General features: G+C 44.0%; 2 protein-coding genes and 4 non-coding genes across 9 annotated transcripts; all 6 read left to right on the top strand.

Annotated features, from left to right (window-relative positions):
* Nucleotides 1–10,153: 10,153 nt before the first annotated feature.
* Nucleotides 10,154–14,710, top strand: RPL17 (ribosomal protein L17). The gene is made up of 7 exons (XM_068993566.1): nucleotides 10,154–10,426; nucleotides 10,991–11,043; nucleotides 11,134–11,174; nucleotides 11,642–11,776; nucleotides 12,100–12,198; nucleotides 13,248–13,439; nucleotides 14,592–14,710. The coding sequence occupies exons 2-7, from the start codon at nucleotides 11,004–11,006 to the stop codon at nucleotides 14,637–14,639; spliced, it is 555 nt and encodes a 184-aa protein (XP_068849667.1). The 5' UTR covers nucleotides 10,154–10,426; nucleotides 10,991–11,003; the 3' UTR covers nucleotides 14,640–14,710.
* On the top strand, nucleotides 10,850–10,915 carry LOC138097781 (small nucleolar RNA SNORD58). Its single transcript, XR_011146521.1, has one exon. It is a non-coding gene; the product is annotated as a small nucleolar RNA SNORD58 (small nucleolar RNA).
* LOC138097780 (small nucleolar RNA SNORD58) lies at nucleotides 11,245–11,309 on the top strand. The gene has a single exon (XR_011146520.1). It is a non-coding gene; the product is annotated as a small nucleolar RNA SNORD58 (small nucleolar RNA).
* Nucleotides 11,877–11,942, top strand: LOC138097782 (small nucleolar RNA SNORD58). The gene has a single exon (XR_011146522.1). It is a non-coding gene; the product is annotated as a small nucleolar RNA SNORD58 (small nucleolar RNA).
* Nucleotides 13,487–13,550, top strand: LOC138097779 (small nucleolar RNA SNORD58). Its single transcript, XR_011146519.1, has one exon. It is a non-coding gene; the product is annotated as a small nucleolar RNA SNORD58 (small nucleolar RNA).
* A 1,699-nt stretch (nucleotides 14,711–16,409) lies between the features above and the next one.
* C21H18orf32 (chromosome 21 C18orf32 homolog) lies at nucleotides 16,410–20,740 on the top strand. 4 transcript variants are annotated; one of them, XM_068993869.1, is made up of 3 exons: nucleotides 16,410–16,527; nucleotides 19,060–19,247; nucleotides 20,029–20,740. In XM_068993869.1, exons 2-3 carry the CDS (start codon nucleotides 19,083–19,085, stop codon nucleotides 20,092–20,094), a joined length of 231 nt encoding a protein of 76 aa, XP_068849970.1. In that variant the 5' UTR covers nucleotides 16,410–16,527; nucleotides 19,060–19,082; the 3' UTR covers nucleotides 20,095–20,740. The 4 variants fall into 4 exon arrangements, with proteins under 4 accessions (XP_068849970.1, XP_068849971.1, XP_068849969.1 ...); XM_068993870.1 differs by having other exon boundaries at nucleotides 16,412–16,527; nucleotides 19,057–19,247; XM_068993868.1 differs by having other exon boundaries at nucleotides 16,446–16,601; nucleotides 19,057–19,247.
* The last annotated feature ends 3,567 nt before the right edge of the window (nucleotides 20,741–24,307 follow it).

The raw sequence follows: 24,307 nt of genomic DNA, 5'->3' as shown, positions 1-24,307 counted from the left end.
AGGGTGACAGAGACGGGGAAAAGGATAAAAGTGAGGAGACTATTTGTATTGCTTTTTAATATTTAAAAAATATTTAATATTTTAATATTTAGTATTTTAATTTTTTGACTTTTGAACCACCTGAATGTATTCCCTGTTGTTGCTATTGTTGTTGTTTAAAGAAGTCAAGACTTTAAAAAATTGTCTAGTGAATTTCAAATGCATCAAAGAAAAGAAGTCCCTTCAGAAACAAAGAGAGGGGAGCAGAAGTTGGATCCTATATCTAGTTCCTTTCAAAGCTGGGAGTGTCACAAAGTAAAAGATGCTAGGCCAGTATTATTTATTAGAGCAGTTGGGTATGGTGGGGCTCACTTGCACAGAAATCAACAGTCTCTTCACCTGTGTAGTGAGAAGGTTAGGCTAGAAGCCCTCATCAGCCCCCTGCAGCTCTCACGCTCTCCCAGCCTTTGACTGGCAGTCTTAGCTGGTTTGGTGTTAAAGGCGGGGCACTGCTTGTCCCCACTACAAGCCACCCTTTGCAGGGCTGAGGCTGCGCCATCCTCTCTTTCCCCTCCTGCCCCATTCACACTCTCACGTTTGAAAAGCTTGAAAGTCAGCCCAGTTTGAAGGAAATACATAGTTCATGACATCAGTCACATTTACACGTCAAGGTAAACAGAACTTTCCAGCCACACCCTTTGCCCACAGAAATGTTTAAAAGCTTTAACTGAATGCTAAACTGGTGCCATCTAGTGGCCCAGGGTGTCACTCAGCACCTTGTTCTTCAAGGGAAGCTTTTGTGAACACTGGGTTTCTTTCCAGGCTAGCCCTTGGAAAAATTGTGAAATCCAAGGCAAATTTTCCCATAGTTACATCTTCCCCTCTTGAATTCTCCCCCGTGACAGGTAGGTGTACTGGAAAAAGAGCAAATGTAGGTGTCCAGACGCCGATTAGCTGTAAGAACCAGGGCAAGTGACCAGCTCCCCTGAGCCTCAGGTTCATCCTCTGTGAAATGTGGGTAGCTCAATCATCCTTTCAAAGTCGATGTGGGGAATAAGCATGACGAAGCGTACATAGCACTCAACATACAGTAGATGTACTCTAAATATTAATTCCATTCTCAAGTACATCTTTTTTTTTTGCAGCACCACTCAGCACGCAGGATCTTAATTCCATGACCAGGGATGGAACCCATGCTCCCAGCAGTGGAAGCTTGCAGTCTTAATCACTGGACCACCAGCGAAGTCCCTAGTACATCATTATTTTAAAAACTGGAGTGAAAAGGGAATTTCCTGGTGGTCCAGTGGTTAGGACTCGGTGCTTTTACTACCAGACAAGGGTCAATGCCTGGTCAGGGAACTAAGATACTGCACAGCCAAAAAACAAAACAAAAAACAGGAGTGAAAAGATAAATATTGAGCTCTGGTTCCTGGAAGTATTCAAATAGAGGTTGGATAATTTCCTGTTTGGATGCCAGCAGGAAATAATTCCATGCAGAGAAGTCACCAGAAGAGGCATTAAGGAACTCAAGTGATGGGGGCAAAGTTAAGGGAACTAACAAGAGACACTAGACATCCAGAGACTAGCAACCACTGAAAGACATTTCCATATCTACAACAGATTGGACAAGAAGGTATCAAAATGGAGTCAAGAGATATCCGAGCTTGGAGGATGGACCACCTGGCTGAGGCTGGAGTTATAAAGGGATGTAGGCACCCCAGGACCTGGTGCCAAGGCAGGAAGGAGGCTATGAAAAATAGCCCAGCCTATTTGCCTGACCTTCCAACTCCTACCTAAACTCACCATGGGCCACACTCAACCAGAAGTCAGCTGGCAGGGAGGCTCGGGTTGTAATCTCTGGGCTCAGCTTCATGGGGCACAGATGTCAGAGAATGGATCTGGGGGAGACACCCAGAGAGTATCCAGTGCAGGGTGTCATAGAGGAAATCCTTGTTTGGGGGGAAAGAAGCAGATTAAGTGATGTCCATGAATAAATTCTAAGGAGAAGTGTTAGGGGAACCACTGACTGAAACCACTCATCCTGGCCAGGCAAGATAGTAACCACTTACATGAGTTAAGGGGATTCTTTACTAGCTGAGCCACCAGGAAAGCTCAAGAATACTGGAGTGGGTAGCCTATCCCTTCTCTAGCGGATCTTCCTGACCCACGAATGAAATGGAGTCTCCTGCATTGGAGGCAGATTCTTTACCAGCTGAGCTAAGACCTGGGTTTGGTCCCTATCTTACAGAAGGAGAAACTAATAAGAACTAAAGGAATGCAAAACTAACAAGCTATTAGTACCACCAACTGTCAGAAGCTGGGAAAGATAAAAAGGAGAGAGGAGACTCCAGTCCATACGCCCTACCAACTTCCCAGAATCCTTCTCGATGAAATCCACTGTGACTGGGCAATGCATGCACCGCCAGGAAGGACCCTGGGTCAGTTGGTTCCAGGGATCCGGGAGAGCCAGGGGAAGAAAGTCTTAATCCCTTAGCAGGATTTGCTTGGCTCTCCCCAGCCTGAGCCTTCCATACAAAGCTATTTGATCTCCCCTTAGAAATTGGCTTCCTCTGCCAGGAAAGGGGAATTCTTTACATGACAATAAGGAAAATGTAACCCCCTTACACCAAGGGTGGAGTACGGTTGGCCAGAGAGAACCCAGAAATTAATCCCACCCCCATAAAACCTAGGACTTCAAGCCACGTGGCAGAGCAGCTCTCCTGGTAGCCCTTACCCCGCTGCTCTCTCCCTGGGCACTCTTTCCTAACAAAGCTCTGCCAGCAAGTGTATCTCCTCAGAAAGTTCATTTCTGAGTGTCAGACAAGAGCACACTCTCACCCTGGAAGGGATTCCCCTTCCTGTAAGAGAAAAAAGGTAGGAATGAATATCTAACTTTGTGCTATTCACTATGTCTTTTAACTTTCTCTTTTTCCTAGCAACCCAGCACAATGGGTTTATTATCTTTTCTTTTTTTTCTCTCACCCACAGATAAAGGAGAAAAGCTCAGCAAAACCAAGTAACTTGCACTGAGACAACTGACTGGGGAGTAGTGGAATTCTATCCTAGTTACTGGATGTCAGTGCCCCCTCTAGAGCTTCTGGGGTGGCTCAGCTGGTAAAGAACTTGCCTACCAATGCAGGAGATGCAAGAGACACGGGTTGAACCCCTGGGTGGGGAAGATCCTCTGGAGAAGGAAATGGTAACCTGTATCAGTATTCTTGCCTGGAAAATCCTATGGACAAAGGAGCCTGGCAGGCTACAGTCCATGGGGTTGCAAAGAGTTAGACCAACAGAGCAACAGAGCGTGAACGCGCGCGCGCGCGCACACACACACACACACACACACGCAATGCCCCTCTATCCCTCAAATGACCCCCTCCCCGCTAGTTCTAGCTTTGGGAGGTTGGGGAAAGACTGATTGGAGGCAGGGAGGAGCTGGCAGAAGCACCCCCTCCTAAGAGGCAAAAGAAAAAGGACTCCACCCTTGGTGTAAGGGATTACATTTTCCTTATTGTCATGTAAAGAATTCCCCTTTCCTGGCAGAGGAGGCCAATTTCTAAGGGGAGATCAAATAGCATTGTATGGAAGGCTCAGGCTGGGGAGAGCCAAGCAAATCCTGCTAAGGGATTAAGACTTTCTTCCCCTTGCTCTCCCGGATCCCCAGAACCAACTGTCTGAATATTATTCTAGGGGGCAGGGGAGGTGGATGGTAATTCTACAAGACAGAATATTGAATAGTCACTCATCTGAAAATCCTCAAAGGCATTCTTTTCTGAGAAGATGGTTGGACTAATTTATATTGGCCAGCTGATTGAACAGCCAGGCAGATGAATCTTCTCCTGAGAGACTGATAGCCTCAACTGAAAACAGTTGTTTGGACAAACTGTCAAACTCCTGCAGGGCCCACTTGACATCTGTGTTTGTCAGGTCAGTGAGGAGAACGGCTCTGACCCTGAGAGGCTCAGGGTCTGTTGCCTGCTGCTCCCTGGAGATCTACACAGCAATTGAAGCCCCAGTGGTCGCCATCAAAGAGAATTCACTGGAAGAAGGTCCCAGGGGAGCCGTGTTTCAGTTATGCTTGAGAAGTCCAGAGGCATTTGCTGTTCCATTCCTGTTACCCAAGCGTGGCCTCTCTGTATACCAGAGCCAAATCAAATCAGGGTAGCTTCGTGGTAGGATAAAAAAAATCTGCCTGCCAATGTGGGAGATGAGGGTTCGATCCCTGGGTCAGGAAGATCCCCTGGAGAAGGAAATGGCAACCCACTCCAGTGCTCTTGCCTGGGAAATCCCATAGACAGAAGAGCCTGCCAGGCTTCAGTCCACGAGGTCTCAAAAGAGCAGGACAACACCAGAAAAGGAAAGCTTTATTTCTTTGCCAGGCAAACAGGAACACACCGAGCTCCTGCCTAGAAAAACTAGGTGTCTCAATTCCAGAGGATTTGATGAAGTGTTTTATAGTCAGTTCAGTCAGTCAGTTCAGTCGCTCAGTTGTGTCCGACTCTCTGCGACCCCATGAATCGCAGCACGCCAGGCCTCCCTGTCCATCACCAACTCCCGGAGTTCACTCAAACTCACGTCCTTCGAGTTGGTGATGCCATCCAGCCATCTCATCCTCTGTCATCCCCTTCTCCTCCTGCCCCCAATGCCTCCCAGCATCAGAGTCTTTTCCAATGAGTCAACTCTTCGCATGAGGTGGCCAAAGTACTGGAGTTTCAGCTTTAGCATCATTCCTTCCAAAGAACACCCAGGACTGATCTCCTTTAGAATGGACTGGTTGGATCTTCTTGCAGTCCAAGGGACTCTCAAGAGTCTTCTCCAACACCACAGTTCAAAAGCATCAATTCCTCGGCCCTTAGCTTTCTTCATCACCAACTCGATGGACATAAGTTTGAGTGAACTCCGGAAGTTGGTGATGGACAGGCATGCCTGGTGTGCTGTGATCCATGGGGTTGCAAAGAGTCAGACGTGACTGAGCGACTGAACTGAACTGAACTGAACTAGCTTTCTTCACAGTCCAACTCTCACATTCATACATGTCCACAGGAAAAACCATACCTTGACTAAATGGACCTTTGTTGGCAAAGCAATGTCTCTGCTTTTTAATATGCTATCTAGTTTGGTCATAACTTATGTTTTATAACAGTGGCTCAAAGATGGGGTCTCTGACAAGATTAGGGTGTGAGCTGGGCTTGCAGTCCCTTAATCTCTTAGTCTTGGTGAACTTCTCTGATCTCTTTAATCTTGCCTCAAGTGGTCTCCTAGCTGCTGCTTCTTGAATAGCAACAGTTGGGATCCACCCTTTGGAACTCAGGGAAGGTCATGGAGGCTGGAGTCTTGCCCATAAGAAATGGGGGACAGAAAGGCCTCCGAGCCTGGGAGTCCCACAGGCCTCCACTCAGTTTCACTCCCACCTTCTTCACCCTTACCAAACTCATATTACCTCATCTGCTACAGCTTTTCTGGTATTTTGCAGAATTTTCCAGACTCTAATCTGAGGTTTCTGGCCTTACCAATCCACCTAGTGTCAGAGCAAGAGGAGTCGTCCTTGACATTGCTTTCACTGGGGTCACCTTGATGAATGCAGCAGCAGTGGGCTGAGAAAGGGAGACTGTGACCTGGGCACAGAGAACATTGTAACAGCTGGAGGGAAGCTTGGCAGCCAGTCAAGAGCTGGACGGTCCTTGGAACTTCCCTGGCAGTCCAGTGGCTAAGACTCCATGCTCCCAATGCAGGAGGCCTGGGTTTGATCCCTGGTCAGGGAACTAGACCCCCAAATGCTGCAATGAAAGGTCCTTCATGCCACACATAAGACCTGGCACGGCCCCCCTCCAAAAAAAGGAGAGCTGGACGGTCCAGAGGCAGGATGGAGAAGCACAGGCTAGCCGTAGTGAGCCAAGGTGTTGCTGTTGTTCAGTCGCTTAGTCGAGTCCAACTCTTTGCAACCCTATGGACTGCAGCATGCCAGGCTTTCCTGTCCTTCACCATCTCCCGGAACTTGCTCAAACTCATGCTCATGGAATTGACAATGCCATCCAACCATCTCATCCTCTGTCGTCCCCTTCTCCTCCTGCCCTCAATCTTTCCCAGCATCAGGGTCTCTTCTAATGAGTCAGCTCTTTGCATCAGGTGGCCAAAGTATTGGAGCTTCAGCTTCAGCATCAGTCTTTCCAATGAATATTCAGGATTGATTTCCTTTAGAATTGACTGGTTTGATTTCCTTGCAGTCCAAGGGACTCTCAAGAGTCTTCTTCAGCACCACAGTTCGAAAGCATCAATTCTTCACCATTCAGCCTTCTTTATAGTTCACTCTCACATTGGTACATGGCTACTGGAAAAACCAAAATGGACCTTTGTTGACAAAGTGATGTCTCTGCTTTTTCGTACACTGTCTAGGTTTTTCATTGCTTTCTTTAAAGTGAAAGTGTTAGTTGCTAAGCCTTGTCCTACTCTTTGCTGACCTCTATCTACGGAATCTTTGCAATGTTATTTATTGCATTTAATAGACTACGATTTCATGTAGAAGTAACTTTTTGTTTTTCTTTTTGGCTAAGCCACTCAGCTTGTGGGATAATAGTTCTCTCACCAGGGATGGAACCCAGGCCCCCAGCAGTAGAAGATAGGAGTCCTAACCACTGGGCTGCCAGGGAATTCTCAATGACGTAAATTTTTTTATTTCTTCTTCTTTTTTTTTTACATGTACACACTGCTTTATTTATTTTTGGTGATGCTAGGTCTTCATTGCTGCACACAGCCTTTCTCTAGTTGCAGTACACAGGCTTATTGCAGTGGCTTCTCTTGTTGTGGAGCACCAACTCTAGGCTTGTGTGCTTCAGTAGTTGGAATACAGGGGCTCATTAATTGTGGCTTGCAGGCCATAGAGTGTACAGGCTTCAGTAGCTGTGGCACCTGGGCTCAGCTGCTCTGTGCCCTCTGGAATCTTCCCAGACTAGGGATTGAACCTGTGTCCCCTGCATTGGCAGGCAGATTTTTGTCCATTGTACCACCAGGAAAGATGCAACTTTTAAATGCACTGGGAAACCAAAAAAATCCATGTGACTTGCTTTATCACAGTGCTGTGAAACTGAACCCACAATATCTCAGAGGTATGCCTGTATTGAGAGAAGTGGAAGACTGTGTTACAGGTTCAGCTATGGGCTGGCAGCACAGTTAGGCAGGCTAATGAAGGTACCAACTTTTACAGCTTACAACTACAAAATCATGTGACTTTTACCAAAATTTCTTGAATTCATCTACCACTCTCCATTCTCTCTGCCAAAAAAATTAAACTGAACCTCATCAGTTCAAGCCACTCCCATCTTTTACCAGCCTCTGGCCTTGCCCCTGAGGCATCCCAAATTTCTTTCTATAGCGTGATCTTTTCAAAAGTTAATCTGATCAGGTCACCTCTCCCATGCCCATCCCCAAAGGTTTAAACACTTTCAGAAGTCCCTCATTGACCTTGAAGATGAAAGTTGCTCAGTCATGTCTAACTCTACCATCCCATGGACTAGACAGTCCATGGAATTCTCTAGGCCAGAATACTGGAGTGGGTAGCCTTTCCCTTCTCCAGGGGATCTTCCCAACTCAAAGAGCAAACCCAGGTCTCCTACACTGCAGGTGGATTCTTTACCAGATGAGCCACGAGAGAAGCCTGTTGACTTTAAGTTAAATTCAAAACTCCTTGACAGATAAATAGGCTCCCTCCAGATCAGGTTTGCCACTCGCCCTTACCTCTCCCCACCCACAACCAAAAGGAATCCAAGCCCTTGCAGTTCCCATAGCAGAATTTTCTTGCTGGCAATAATAATTGTTTCTCTCTTACTGTATTGCCATGACCAGCTAGTTCCTTCTGGTCATTCATGGTGCAGTTGCCATGTCGTCCGCTCGGGAGAGGCTTTCCTACTCTACATGTTCACCCTACTTTTGCAATTTCACACTGTATTCTGACTGGCTGTTCACCTCCTAGTTACCTATCTCTCTGTCCCTACCCTCATTCCAAGACTGTGGGTTCCTTGGCAGCCGAGGCTCTCCTAGTATTTGTTAGAGCATAACATCCAGCACAATGGCAGCACATCCTAAATGTTCGATCAATATTCATTGAATGGCTAAGTGAACAAATCAACTGATTGCTAAGGATGACCCCTATTTGCAGTACGCAATTGCTTTAATAATTAAAATTTCTTAGAAATAAATATAGTAAAATTAAAATATACTTTTCCCAGTACATGCAAAAGAAAGCCTGTTTTCCCTTGAGTATTTTCCCAAGGGTTTGTAAACTTGTGCCATGGACCTTTTTTATACTATGGTTTGTGAACCCCTTCACAGGATATTTTTGTGTGCATGTCCGACTCTTTGCAACCCCATGGACTGTAGCCCTCCAGACTCCTCTGTCCATGGGGATTCTCCAGGCAAGAACACTGGAGTGGGTTGCTATGTCTTCTTCCAGGGGATCTTCCCAATCCAGGGATTGAACCCAGGTCTCCCACATTGCAGGCAGATTCTTCACCTTCTGAGCCACCAGGGAACTCCTGTATTTTTAAAATACAAATAATAAAATACTGTTACAAAGGAACCAATATGATTGCTGTGTGGTTTGTTGCCTACATTCATAGTGGAGAAACATGTTAAATTTCAGATAGAAGTTCTAACCTCACTGTTTAACTAAACAGATTGGAGGAAAATATGTATCTCAAATACAATTTAAAGAGTTCACTTAAATTTTACAGAAAAGTCACTGAGGCTATAAAAGGAAGACCCAAAGTGAAGTGCTAACACCACCAGTGACCCTAAGTGAATAACCAGTAAGATGACCTGGGTGAGAAAATGCACCTTGGCGTTTTTATTTTCAAGGAAAATAAATCTTTTGCCATATGAAGATCTACAAGTTGCAGTGGGGAAACCAGATGGCAATCTTGAACCAGATGCTTCAGTTAGTACATACTTTATATGGGCTGCTTTACAATTGATTGTGTGATATTCTCAAACTGAGAATTTATGATTAACATAATTGCATCCCATCCTTTGGATCTCCCTAATTTTTCCTTTTGGGCTTCCCTGGTGGTCAGTGGTAAAGAACTTTCTGCCAATGCAGGTGATGAGGGTTTAATCACTGGGTTACAAAGATCTGCTGGAGAAGGGGATGGCAACCCACTCCAGTATTCTAGCCTGGGAAATCCCATGAACAGAGGAGTCTGGTGGGCTACATTCCATGGTGTTGCAAAGAGTCAAATATGATTTAGTGACTAAACAACAACAACAGCGAATTGTCCCTTTACAAATAATTTTCATATAATCACATAACCAAACCTAATGAATCTTGATGAATAAATGTCTCATCTATACCTAAATAATATATAGTATTGTCCTAGAACTACAAACTTGTTTCGCTTTGTTTTTATATTGGAGTATCCTTGATTACCTCATTTCACTTCCCTGGTGGCTCAGACGGTAAAGAGTCTGCCTACAATGAGGGAGACCAGGGTTCAGTCCCTGGGTTGGGAAGATCTCCTGGAGAAGGAAATGGCAACCCATTCTAATATAATTGCCTGGAAAATCCTATGGACGGAGGAGCCTGGTAGGCTACAGTCTATGGGGTCGCAATGAGTCCGACCCGACTGAGCAACTTCACTTATCCTTGATTAAGTATGTTATGTTAATTTCAGATGTACAGCGAAATGATTCAGTTATACTTCTACATATGTATTTTTTTTTCAAAAGTCTTTCCCATTTAGGTTGTTACATTATACTGAGCAAAGTTCCTTGTGCTATACAGTAGGTCCTTGCCGGTTACACATTTTAAACAGAGCAGTGTGTACATGTCAATCCCAAACTCCCTAACTATCCCTCCCCACCTACACTTCCCCCTTGGTAACTATAAGTTCGTTCTCTAAGTCTGTGACTCTATTTCTGTACAAACCTGTTTTTAATTGACAGATATTTAAAATACATAACTTTATTTCTGTATACAAAAAAGGAGAATTTTGACACGGTCCCTAAGCCTCTGATTCGTTTTCAGATCTTCTCAAACATTTTCCACATTCCCTTTCTCCTCCGCCTTCCCCCACCTCTACAAATCTCGTTTCTTTTGGCTGGGACTCTCGCGAGTGTCGAGGTCTCATGAATTCTCCCATGAGCCACCGCTCTTCCTTTTCCGGTAAGCGGCCTGAGGTGAGTGTGTCTTCGGCGTCTTTCTCTAGTGATGAATCCTCCGGTAATCCCTGCCATCCTGGCATTCTCGGCGCCAATTTCGAGACCCTCAGAAGAAGGATTCTCGCACCTACTGATTCCTCCCTGGTGGAGCAGTCCTGTGCTGGGGGACGCGTCGGAGCCCCCGGCTCGGCGCCCCTCTGCTGTCGGGCCTCTACAGGCCGCAGTGGGCGAGAATGGGGGTGACGAGGTTAGACGCCGGCTGTGGTCGGTGCCGACTCCTGAGGGCCAGTGTCTCGCGGTGAGTGGTGGCCGCGAACGCAGCGCATTTGGGGCCGAATGGAGAGAGAGTTTTGAGGGGGAATAAGGTCAAGTCGGGTCGAGGTTTACTCAGTGGCTGAACGTGAGTTGAGCTGCGCTTAACGCGGATAATACCCTGAAAGTGTATGGGAAGCTTGGCTTTCTTGCGAATCTGTGTGAGTAAAGGAGGTTACTGTAGAGGGGTGTCGTTAGGTCGCGTTAACTTTGACCTGAAGGATCTGATGCTGAGCAGGGCGCTGGGCTCCTCCGCACGGATACTTGGATCCAGATTTGGATGGAAACGGGCTGTGTTTTCTTTCAGAGGGTTAGGGGAAGGGCGTCTGTGCCACTAGTCTTAGTGTCAACGCTGCTGTAGGCGTCTAGTGGTGGTAGCTGAGATGAAACTGGATTGAGAGGAGGATGGCTGCAATGATGGCATTTCTTAGGACACCTTTGGATTAATCATGAAAACAACTACTCTCTGAGCAGCTGTGGACAGAGTTTATAGTACATATTAAACTGTGAGTTGTTGTAAATACATGTTGACAGTTATTCTTGCTCCCAGGTGACTCCTAAAAATGGTGCGCTATTCACTTGACCCAGAAAACCCCACAAAATGTAAGTGAGCAAGCAGCATTTCTTATTTTGGAGTATGAGACACCCAGATACCAAGATTAACCCAAAAAATTTTTTTCCGGTATTTTTTAGCATGCAAATCAAGAGGTTCAAATCTTCGTGTACACTTTAAGGTATGTGAATCGTAGTTATGTTCTGAAAGAGTTGTTCCTTGAGTATTTTTTAACCATTCTGAAAAGGTAGCTGCGATGATGGGTTTCTTAGGACACCTTTGGATTCACCATGAAAATAAATCATTTCTGAGCAGCCACCTTTTAATGAACACCTTGACTTAGGATTTGTGGAATTGGGTAAAATTACTAGAGAACTGCTTGAGAAACTAGTGCACAGATCAAGATATGGGAAACGTAGTTTACAAGATAATGGAGAATACATTAACAGTGAATAAACAGGTTTAGGATTCACATTTCTCCACCTTCAAAGCAAGCCTCCCTGGCTCATAACAGATTGTGTAATATGTTTCAAGAGGGGAAAGGATTTGGCTCTTGATAAAGGTTGACACTTTGAAAATACTAGAATTTGTTTAAATCTGATTTTTTTAAAGGGTAGCTAATTCACAGCTTACATTATTTATGTTTAGAACACTCGTGAAACCGCCCAGGCCATAAAGGGTATGCATATCCGAAAAGCCACCAAGTATCTGAAGGACGTCACGTTAAAGAAGCAGTGTGTGCCATTCCGCCGCTACAACGGTGGAGTTGGCAGGTGTGCACAGGTAAGAGTTCCTAGTTGTCCTTTAAAAAGACATTTTGTTAGGGAAGGGAGTAGATAAAGTAAAAATGGCCAATGTCTTCCTTTACTGAGGCTCCTTACGGTTGCTGTGATGACAGTCTTTGGGACACCTTTGGATTAACCATGAGAAAAAGCATGTTTTGAACAACCTTGATGTTGGTCAAAGTAGATTCATCATGTAACATTGATTTAATTTTTTTTTTTTTTTAAAGCACAAGCAACTTTATTTTTTCAATCTTTTTTCTTTTGTAACATTGATTTAAATAGAGGGAAATTACTAATAAACTCTCTGGTTTTGTTTTTTAGGCCAAACAGTGGGGCTGGACTCAGGGTCGATGGCCCAAAAAGAGTGCTGAATTTTTACTACACATGCTCAAAAATGCAGAGAGTAATGCTGAACTTAAGGTACCCACACTACAAGCATCTTTACACACGCAGCTTGGGTTGTTGACTCAGTAACAGTTGTTGTCTGGATCTATTTTCTTGGTTGACTTGTTTTTACTTTGACTTGATGAAAGTAGCAAAATTTCCCATTAAAAGGACTATCTTAAATCTCTACTTTCAGTTTCCAACAGGAAAAAAGGTTTTTTTAATAAAGCATTTCAGGAGCATGGTCTGCAGTAATTTCAAGCCTAAAACTCTAGAATTACCCACACACACAGACATAATCCCAGTACATGCAAGAGAAACGCTTTTTCTCCCCTTGAGTATTTTATCAAGGGTTTGTAATCTTGTGCTGTAAGTGTTAGTGCTCAGCTCTGACCCCGTGGACTGTAGCTGGCTAGGATCATCTGTCCATGGAATTCTCCATGCAAGAATACTGGAGTGGGATTGAACCAGGTTTCTTGCATTGCAGGCAGATTCTTTACCATCTGAGCCACCAGGGAAGCCTTTTTTATACTGAGGTTTGTGAACCCCTTCACAGCATATATTTAAATACAAATAAATACAATTACAGAGGAACCATATGATTGACATGTGGTTTGTTGCCTACATTTATAATGGAGAGATGTTAAATTTCAGAGGTCAAAACAGCAGTGTGTAACTGAACAAATCCTGTACCAACCAAACAGATTTATCCATTTGAGCAGTTACCCTTTACCTTTTTGCATTTGAAAAACTGGGTTAGAACTGGAATTAATATAGGTCTGTTTAGCTGTAGCCCTTGTAGCTGCTAATCCTTGCCGTCATCAAGCTTAGACATAGATCCTTTGAGATTCCTGTAACTCCACTCCCTAATGAATACCACTTATAAAATAGGTGCAGTTACCAGTACTGAGTTTTGGTAATTACTTAGATTTAAGGGAGGGAACTTAGAATGAAATTAAAAATATATATATATGCTATTTAAAGTCATAAGGACTTGAATGATACAGTTTATGGTGTTAAGATAAAGGTATTACCTGATATAAAAATTTTTTTAAATGTTACATGATTTTGCTCCCTTTTCCCAGGGCTTAGATGTAGATTCTCTGGTCATTGAGCACATCCAAGTGAACAAAGCCCCCAAGATGCGACGCAGGACTTACAGAGCTCACGGTCGGATCAACCCCTACATGAGCTCTCCCTGCCACATTGAGATGATCCTTACTGAAAAAGAACAGATTGTTCCTAAACCAGAAGAGGAGGTTGCACAGAAGAAAAAGGTAAATTACTTAGTCTCTGCTGTTTAACTTGGCGTATTAGATTGTGGTTGCTGTGATGACTAACTTAGGACACCTTTGGAATAACCATGAAAGGAAGCTATTCTGAGCAACCACCAACCTCTTATAATCATTTTATTTTGGCTTTCATAAGTCTCATTAGTTTTTTTTTTTAATCTTGGAAGATTATTTTTTATTTTAATTGGAGGTTAATTACACTGTTGTGGTTGTTTTTGCCATACATTCACATGAATCAACCATGGGTGTACATGTGTTCCCCATCCTGAACCCCCTCCCCATCCCATCCCTCAGGGTCATCCCAGAGCACCAGCCCCAAGCACCCTGTCTCATGCATTGAACGTGCACTGGCGATCTGTTTCACGTGTTTCAGTGCTATTCTCTCAAATCATTCCACCCTCGCCTTCTAGAGTCCAAAAGTCTGTCCTTTACATCTGTGTCTCTTGTCTCGATTATAGGGTCATCGTTACCATCTTTCTAAATTCCATATATATGCATTAATATGCTGTATTGGTGTTTTTCTTTCTGACTTCACTCTGTATAATAGTCTCCAGTTTCATCCACCTCATTAGAACTGATTCAAATGTATTTTTTATTAGCTGAGTAATATTCCATTGTGTATATGTACCACAGCTTTCTTATCCTCATTAGCTTCTTAACATCGAGCGGGAATTTCGTATCATTCAGTGTGTTAAAACTGTGTGATTATATGCTGATGTCCACACCTAGATGGCCATGACCACTTCAGATGTAATTTATCTGGAACGGGGCACCTCCTCCCTGCAGTCCCTTTCTCCAAGAAACTTATTTTCAGTAAATGATTACATTTAGTTCTTTAGCCTGGAACCTGGGAGTGACTGAAATCCTAATGGATCTGTCTTCTGTCGATATTATCCTCCATCCTTTTTTGCCACTTGGTTATTTCCAGCTGGGCTCCCAGCCTGTAGTCTTCCTTCTCTTACTGCTCTAATTGCCTCCTGGCTGCCTTTCTCTCTGTGCCACTTCTTTATGCCAAAGGACTCATTCCCTTTATGATGAAATTTCGATTACCTTCATTAAGATATAACTTCCTCTTTTAGATGTGTGGTTCTCCTGGAATCATTCTTCTAATAGTGCTTTTATTTTTTCTTTCCCCAGATATCCCAGAAGAAACTGAAGAAACAAAAACTTATGGCCCGGGAATAAATGCCGCAAAAAATAAATGCAAATAAAAGTGAAATTGTTGGTTGTCTTAATTAGTAAATGTATTTCAAGCGTTAGCACAAAATGGATCAAATGAGTTTTCATTAACAGGTTGTTTTGCATCTTTTGGTAGGAATTGAGAACATGGGAAAATTTCTGACTCTCTTTTCCACCTACTTTATTGAACTTAAAGCACCCTAAGTCTGCTACTCGGAGAAGGCAATGGCACCCCACTCCAGTAGTCTTGCCTGGAAAATCCCATGGGCGGAGGAGCCTGGAAGGCTGCAGTCCATGGGGTCGCGGAGAGTGACTTCACTTTCATGCATTGGAGAAGGAAATGGCAACCCACTCCAGTGTTCTTGCCTGGAGAATCCCGGGAATGGGGGGCCTGGTGGGCTGCCAGCTATGGGGTTGTATAGGGTCGGACACGACTGAAGCGAATTAGTAGCAGCAGCAAGTCTGCTACTAAAGTAGCATTTACTGTATTGAGTTATGCATCCATAAACTGGGGTTGTAGAGGCTTTTCTGTATCACAAAGAGGAACCTTAGCAGTGGTTGACTTGTCACCTCCTAACCCAATCCAGCCCTGAGTTTATGTTGATTTGCCTGTTCTGGACTTTTCATCTAAATTACAATGCTTTGACTTAGCATGTGTTTTTATTTCAGGGTTTTTGTTGTGGCATGAGGTGTTAAGTTTCATTTGTGTCCTCTTTACAACCTCCGGGACTAGCCTGCCAGGCTCATCTGTCCATTGGATTATCCCAGCAAGAATACTGGAATGGGTTTCCTCCAGGGGAATCTTCATGGCTCGGGGATTGAATTTAGTGAACATTGGAGGACCTGCAGGACTCCTAAAGCAGCATTTACTGCTACTGCTATGTGTGTGAGTTGCTCAGTCGTGTCCAACTCTGGGACCCCACCGACTGTAGCCTGCCAGGCTGCTTTGTCCATGGAATGATCCAGGCAAGAATACAGGAGTGGATTGCCATTCTCTTCTCCAGAGGAACTTCCCAACCCAGGGGTCGAACCCTGGTCTGCACTGCACGCAGGCTCTTCACTGAGCTACCGCAATGTAGGATCAGTGGAAGTTGCTTAGTCCTGTCCGACTCTGCGACCCCACAGGCTGCAGTCCATAGGGTTCTCCAGGCCAGAATACTGCAGTGGGTAGCCATTCCCCTCTCCAGGTGATTTTCACAATCCAGGGATCAAACCCAGGTCTCCCGCACTGCAGGCATATTCTTTACCAGCTGAGCCATCAGGGAAGCCAGGATCAAAGACTAGCTGTCCCAATGGGAGTGAAGTGGTACAGCCATTTTCTGTAAAGAGAAATCCCTCTCAAAATCGACTTGAATGTTAATTTCCCCTGCTCTGGAATTTAAGACCCTTGTAGTGGGTCTTAAAATGGGGAAGGAAGTGTCAACCCACTCTGGAATTTTTGGCCGGGAAGTCCCACGGACAGGATCCTGGCCGGCTACAGTCCACTGGGTCGCAAAAAGTCGGAGACTTAGCGACTGAACAGGATGAGGAGCTCAGCCACAGCTGCATTCGAAAACAGCCTAGCCGTCGCTGTGAAGCAAGTTTTCACACAGGTGGTGAGCCGCTAGCAAACGCGCCATCCTCCGGGCGCAGCGTCCTGGGTCTCGCTGAGCGACGGGGCACCTAGGAAAGCGAGCGCTTCCGCTTCGCCTGCCCGTTCGAGTGACGGCTGCGGCCGCGCCGGAAGTCGTCCACGCCCCCTGCGGGCGTCCCCGTTACGTCCGGCGCGTCGTCAGGCTGACGCAGACGCGCCTTTGTCGGCCCCTCCTGCGGTGCCATTGGCTCGGCTGTGGTGACTCCCCGCGACCCTCTTTCCGGAAGCGTGGATAGTGTCCCTGGGACTTGGTCGTCGCGGGTGAGCCGGACCCGGTAGTGGTCTGGGGGGATCGGGGCGGCCTCGGTGCGCAGCGCGGCTCTCCTGCCCTCACGGTACACCAGCCCCCAGCCCCGCGCCCCCGCCTCCCGTCCACCTCGCCCTTTGCCTGCCCTGCGCCCGCATCCACCCGCTCCTGCCTCTTCTTACCTCCGGATCCGCTCTCTGGCCTGAACTGTCGGTATCACTTTTTATTATCGTCACCCCCGTTCTCTCTTCCTCTCTCCTGTCTCAGTCCTTACCTTTGACTCGGCCTGACCCGCTCTCTTGTCTCCAGACTGATTTCTGGAGGACTGATTCCTTCCAGGAGCTGGTTTTCCCTCCACAGCTGCTCCCTGTTCTCATAGAACTTCAGCTTTTTCCTGTTCCATTGTATTGGATTAAGTCGAATGAAAGAAATTCTTGTCCTCCAGCAGTTTCGATCCATTTATCTCAGTGTGTTGTAATATTCGAGAATTGGCTTAGAGACAGTAAATAAAATTATTTTTATCAATTTATCATAGCCACCTCTAGACCGTTCTAAGCCAGTTTCTAGGCCTTTCTAAAGCCATAATTATGACAAGTAACTAGTAGTAATTGTTCTTGAGAATTTATTTAAAACAATTTCAAGTAGGTTAGAAACGTGAATCTTTATGATGGAACGGTTGCAAGTCATCGTATTATCCTAGTTCTCGGTAGCATTGCTAGTTGTTTTGAAGGGTTTCATTGCTTTTTAAAGTTTGTTAGAAAGGGGAATAACGTGGAGATTGTGTGTTTTGGGAAGGAAAAATGGAAGAGCGTTTAGCTAGGAAACCAGAATTAGGAGTTCTGGTTTTAGCCAGCTCTAGTTACCTAAAGTGTGGGCTTTGGACAGGTTACAACTTTTGAATCTGTTTTGGGTTTTTTTTGTTGTTTTTGTTTTTCCTTATAGTAACAACACTTAAATAGTACTTATCATATTCGGACGCTGTTCTGAGCTTTGTATTCCTATTATCTAGTCCACACTACATCCCTTTTATATAGGTACTAATATATATCTTTTTACACATGGAAGAATTAAGGCACTGTCTGGTCAAATAACGTGCTCAGGAACACTGTCTAGAAAATAGTGAAAGCAGGTCTCAAATCCAGGCAGCTGCCCTGGTTCCTGCTTGATTATTATGCTTAGGTACTTGTAAGACCTAAACCAATCTGAAGCGCTTCAGATGAGATTCTAAAAGTCTAGTAGCCCAAAATAATGATTCCTGGTAAGATGCTGAAAAAGACTCATGCTTCTTTGGTTTATTTTGACCAGAGGATATGTTCTTTAAATTTTTGGAACAAAATGTTTTTTGCAAATTCCTAAATTATTTTAATTTAGCTAGCACGTGTGAGGACACAACGGAAGTCAAGTTAGCACACACATGAGCTGCTGCTGCTGCTAAGTCGCTTTAGTCGCGTCCGACTCGGTGCAACCCCATAGATGGCAGCCCACTAGGCTCTCCCATCCATGGGATTCTCCAGGCAAGAACACTGGAGTGGGTTGCCATTTCCTTCTCCAGTGCATGAAAGTGAAGTCTCTCAGTCGTGTCCGACTCTTTGTGACCCTGTGGACCATAGCCTGCCAGGCTCCACTGTCCATGGGACTCTCCAGGCAGAAATACTGAAGTGTGGGTTGCTATGCCCTCCTCCAGGGGATCTGCCTGCTCAAGAGATCCGACCTGCGTCTCTTCCGTCTCCCGCCTTTCAGGCGGGTTCTTTCTACCACTCGTGCCACCTGAGACTAGAGGACTGTTTTAAAGAATCCAGTTTTGAATCCTTTGTAAAATAGTGGTCATTCCCTGATGTACATTTACATTTTTATTTCAGATTGGATTATCTATATCATTCCTCGCTTGTATTGTGAATCATTTTAAATTGCCTAGTTTAACAATGCTTACTCATTCACCAGTAATTAGTCCGAATTCCTTAATGTTTGGGTGACTCCTTTTCTTTATATGTAAATAGAAATTCTAGAGTACCCAACCTTACTAGGTGTTTTGAAGATTAAATGAGCTGATGTGTATAAAGGGCTTAATTGCCTCATTCTCAGTGCCAAGAAGTGTTGGATGATGACCCCATAGACTGTAGCCCTCCAGGCTCCTCTGTCCATGGGATTTCCCAGGCAAGGATACTAGAGTGAATTGCCATCTCCTTCTCCAGGGGATCTTCCCCACCCAGGGACTGAACCCATGTCTCTTGCATTGACAGGCGGATTCCTTATCATTGAGCCACCTGGGAAGCCCTGTCTTTCCTTCATCACCAAATTTACGGTTGTGAAACAGTGATTGGAGAGTTTTGGCGGCAGGCTTATCCTCACTCTTATTTTCAAGTCTGCCACCTCTTACTCCTTTCCCTTGTAGACAGCAGCACTTTTATGAATAGACTCTTGCTTTACGATAGTACCTGTAGTGTGATTTAAGTTTTTCCTTCAGTGTAGAAATAGTCTTTTTATATATTTTAATCTAGGTGAATTCCTTCAGTCATTAATTTGTTTTTTCTGCTGTTTGTCAGTAGTTCAGGAACTCACATCTGGGACAATGGTGTGCATTCCCTGCATTGTCATTCCAGTTCTGCTCTGGGTCTACAAAAAGTTCCTGGAGCCGTATATATACCCTCTGATCTCCCCCTTTGTTAGCCGTATGTGGCCTCGGAAAGCTATACGAGAAACCAATGATAAAAACAAAGGCAACGTAGACTATAAGGTAAGAACATTAAACTGCCTGGAATGGGTGGGGGCGGTACACTCAGGGTAAAAGAGTGACTTTTGGAAAGTCAAGTTCTTTGAACCAGAAGCTTCATTAATATGTTTAAATTTCCAGAGAAGGAGAAATACGTATGATATCCCTTATATGTGGAATCTAAAAATGTAAATGATACAAATGAACTTATTTACAAAACAGAGACAGACTTACAAAAGGAACTTATGTTTGCCAGAGAGAAGAGTTAGAGAGTTTGGGATGGACATATACACTGCTATTTTTAAAATGGATAATCAACAAGGACCTACTGTGTAGCACATGGAACTCTGCTCAGTGTTATGTGGCATCCTGGATTCGAGGGGATTTGGAGGGAGAATGGATGCATGTATATGTATGGCTGAGTCCCTTCACTGTTCATCTGAAACTATCACAACATTGTTAATCAGCTATACTCCAATATAAAATTAAAAGTTCAAAAGAAAAAAAATACTAAATTCTAAATTTCTCTCTTTTTTAAAATAGGGGTTTGGAATTTTCTTATAAGAGATGTAATGAGTAGATTCATAGAGGTTTTCTTCTTGTAATGCAGTTATTTTTTTAAATGAATATTTAGACAGCTTGTTTTCCTTAGTGTTGGTGATTGATAAATTCAATCACCTGCACAAATTTAGCCATCCTTCACATTTCCAGTAGGTTTTTCATTCTGAAGTTTGTGTTTTTAAAGAGAATATCTCTTATAATGTCTTTTTGTGGTAATGATATCTAAAATGTTTTCTCATTTTAGGGTGCAGACATAAATGGATTACCAACAAGAGGACCAACAGAAATGTGTGATAAAAAGAAAGACTAAACTGATTGTCCCAAAGGATCTCATTGTTTTAAAAATGGACCTGATACTATGAAGCACCTTCTTTTTAATTGTCTCTGATCTTTTTCCAAGACCAGAATTTGGGTTAGATGTTAATAGTTTAGACATTTACCTGACGCTAATCAGGGAATACCTGGTATTTGTATTTAAAATGTAGCTAGTTATATTTAACAACCTCATTTCTGAGTTCCTTTTTCATTAAAGTAGCTTTCATTTCTTTTATTGCAGTTTTAAAAATATGAGTAAATATATAAGGTTTGTGCCAGTGGACACTGTTACTAAGTCAGTACCTAGAAATTTTGGGGGTCTCTAGCTTTTTTTATTCAGGCTCTTCAAATTTGAGGAGTGTAATTTTACTGTGAAACATTGCAGTGAGACTGTGCAGTCAAATGAAAGGTAGTTTTTAAAGATGATAATGACTTGAAATAAAGATGTAATTACTGTCCAACTCAAAGGAGTAGCTTATCTGTGAGAATAGTAATTACTATTTATTGCTCTGAGGAAGATAGAAAAGACAGGGAAATAGGGGAAACCTCTCTGAAAAATGGAACATCTTTTACATAAATGTCTAATGTGTAATATAAAATTCTAATCCTTGTTTTGTTCCTTCTGTTCCTACAAATGTATTAAATATTAAATAGCTTGTTGTTCTTTTTTCTTTTAAATATTTAAAAGCAAGATTTTTTAACCATATCAGAAAGCAGGATTGGAAGAGTGTGATGGCATCAGGATAGTTATGGGGCAGTGATACTTTCTTCTTTTAAAAAAAAAAAATTTAGATTGTGTCAGTTATTTTGTTCCATAGTAATACACCCTAAAGTTAGTGGTTTTTAGCAGCAGTGATGTGACTGGTAAGTTACTTGCTGGTCTGGACCTGTCTGCATGGTCTTTCATCCCTGGGCTTCTTCCCTCTACTGTTGGGATACACAAATATTCAAAGATGACAAGACATACCTAATGTTTGTTCTCTCTGAAGCAACGAGAAGTTAGAAGGAACTCCCCACTTTGGGTCCCCAGTGAAGTCCTGGATCTTAATTGAGGCTCTGTTAAACTGTGTCTGGTTAAGTCATTGATCCACCTTGAACTTCCTTTGATAGAAATGAGTCTGTTTCAGCTTTTCTACCCCAGCACACCTGAGGGATTAGATAAATTCCTGTTAGCAGCTAAATCCAGTTGATTAATTTGGATTGCTTTTTAAGGTATTAAAAACTATATTGTGAAAGTAGCAGATGTTCATAGTAGAACAAGGCAAGGACAGGTTAAATGAAAAATGAATGTTCTTTCTCTACTCTCATTCCTTTATTCTGGCTCCAAAGATAGTAACCACTATTAGCTTTTCCTATTTGCCTGCAGTGCAGGAGACCCGGGTTCGATCCCTGGGTTGGGAAGATCCCCTGGAGAAGGAAATGGCAACCCACTCCAGTATCCTTGCCTGGAAAATCTCATGGACAGAGGAACCTGGTGGATTGCAGTCCATGGGGTCGCAAAGAGTCGGGGACGACTGAGCGACTAACATAACACACACATAGCCATCTAGCAACTTTGTTAAAAGTAGTTTTTATTAAACATACCATTTACTAAAAACCAAATAATATTGCAAGGTTTATAATATCCTTATTCTCATAGACCGCAAAGGATTTACTCATTTAGCTGTTGCTTTTATCTCATGATTTGTCTTCATATTTCTAAGTGATACATGTATACAGTTGTTGGAGCTATCAGCTGTAAGCATGGGAGAAGGCAATGGCACCCCACTCCAGTACTCTTGCCTGGAAAATCCCATGGATGGAGGAGCCTGGTAGGCTGCAGTCCATGGGGTCGCTAGGAGTCAGACACTACTGAGCAACTTCACTTTCACTTTTCACTTTCATGCATTGGAGAAGGAAATGGCAACCCACTCCAGTGTTCTTGCCTGGAGAATCCCAGGGATGGGGGAGCCTGATGGGCTGCCGTCTCTGGGGTCACACAGAGTAGGACAGGACTGAAGTGACTTAGCAGCAGCAGTAGCAGCTGTAAACATTACTGACTTCTGCCATGACTGAGATAGAGCTATTTTACACTATATTACCTCTTCTCCCACACATCCTCCAAATACTTTTTTGTAAATTTTGAGTCAAAATTTGGAAAATTTTACCAACTGATCAGTATGTATATCATTATGTGTGCTCTAGATGTCTTCCATTCGTCCCTCCAAATCTTTGCTTCCCTCACCCTACCCTCCTGCTCAAGAAAGCTGTATGGACTACATCAGTGGGCTTCCTGTGACCTCTGGGATTTGTTGGTTTGGCCAGTGGTATCCAGGAGATGGGAGAGGGTAAAGGAAGGTGTGAGGTCAGGGTATTTTTTCCCTTGGCTTCTTCCCTTCAAGGTGTCTTCAGGTCAGATGTGTTCCTCAGTCAGAAGTCCCTGAACCTCATGGTGACCAACTCCGCACGACTCCTTGCAGTTTCCACTGACCTCTCCCTCTCCTTGCTGCTTTGGCCCTGGGGGTGATGGCATCTGTTAGTACTGGCTCTGGGTCGCTGCCTTATCTCACAGGTGCCATCGTCTCCTTGCTGGGACACTGGTAGGATGAGCAGGTGACTACGGCTCACCGTTTGGGTTGTGAGTGTAGTGCGGTCAGTTTCCCTTCACGGAGCATCGCTTTCCTGCATTACTCTCCCTTTTCTCCCGCTACGCGTCCTCCGTTGACTAGGTGCTGCCTGGGTGCGGGCCACAGGGCCGGTCCTTGGGACTTCTCTTCACCACTCCTGTGTTGCATCTCTTGTTCCCTGGATCCCACAGCTTCCTCTGTGGGTTTACTCCTTCACTGCTCCTGAAGCATACCAATTTTTCTAATTCAGTACTGAATTTCATAAAGTTAATACAGATAATTTTGAAAAGTGATCCCCTAGATCATCCCAGTTCATTTAAACCTACCTTCCTTAGAATTGCTGATCTTCTAGGGCCATTTCTACTTCTAGCAATCTCACATCAAAGAGACTAGTGGTTCCCAATCTTGTATTTTTACATACTACTAAAAATATATTTTTTAACAAGTTGAGCAGATTTCCCTGGTGGTCCAGTGGGTTAGAATCCGCCTTGCAATGCAGGGGCCGCAGGTTTGATCCCTGGTCAGGGAACTAAGATCCCACTTGCCACAGAGCAGCTATGCCCAAGCGCTGGAGCCTGAGTGCTGAAATAAACAGCCGGTGCTGCCAGAAATTTTGTTAAGCTGAAGAGGATGATCCATAGTTAGGGGAAGCGCACTGACAAACCGCCCACCCTGGCCAGGTGCCACAGGAACCATTCGCGTGAGCTGTTTTATGACAGGAGGTCCTGGGAGGGAACACAGAACTAATGAGGCTCCACCAACGGGAAGAGTTCAGGAAAGGTCGGAATGAGACACCACATGTCCGCCCATCTCCCAGAATCCTCTCTGGCGTTCATCTTGGCTGAGCAAGGCATGCACCACCAGAAAGGACTGTGGAGTTAGAATGATTGGCTAAAGAGAACCCAGAAACTAATCCCGTCACCATAATACCTCAGACTGCAAGCAATGGGACAGAGCTGTTCTCCTGGGTTCCCTTACCCTACTCCACCTGGGTGCCCTTTCCCAATAAAATCTCTTGCTTTGTCAGCACATGTGTCTCCTCAGGCAATTCCTTTTTGAGCGTTAGACAAGAACCGGGTTTCGGGTCCTGGAAGGGGTCCTCCTTCCTGCAGCATAGTTGCCAACATTTTATTTTGCCAAGTGGGACTATATTAAAAGGATGTGATTTATTATCACCGTTATTTCATAAAAGACATTTTGACAGCAAAAGAGTGAAAATGAACATGGAAATAACAGCCCGTTACCATGAATACATTTATAAAGGAGATCTTTGTGTTTTCATGAGAAATTCGCAATTTTGGCCATGTTTTTATGGTTGCTGAAAAATCATCTATCCTTGGACTGGATTTGGTAGTCACTGTTCTACACCACACAAGTATTCTCTTGCTCCACCCCATATCAGCCCTAACATGTCAGTCTGTATTATATGTATGTTAAGTGTAGAGTCTAGGATTCCAAAGCCATACCCTTAAATTGTCTTGAAATATTGACCCCCTGCAGAGCAGTCACGGTGGCTGATACCTTGTCAGACAGACCTTAGTGGGAATAATGGGGCAGAAGTGAAGAGTGTGGACTAATTAACATTGACTTATTTTCAAGGTT

The sequence above is a fragment of the Capricornis sumatraensis genome, chromosome 21, assembly GCF_032405125.1.
Source record: "Capricornis sumatraensis isolate serow.1 chromosome 21, serow.2, whole genome shotgun sequence".
In the NCBI taxonomy this organism is placed as follows: domain Eukaryota; kingdom Metazoa; phylum Chordata; class Mammalia; order Artiodactyla; family Bovidae; genus Capricornis; species Capricornis sumatraensis.
This window is presented reverse-complemented; position numbering and strand designations above follow the sequence as displayed.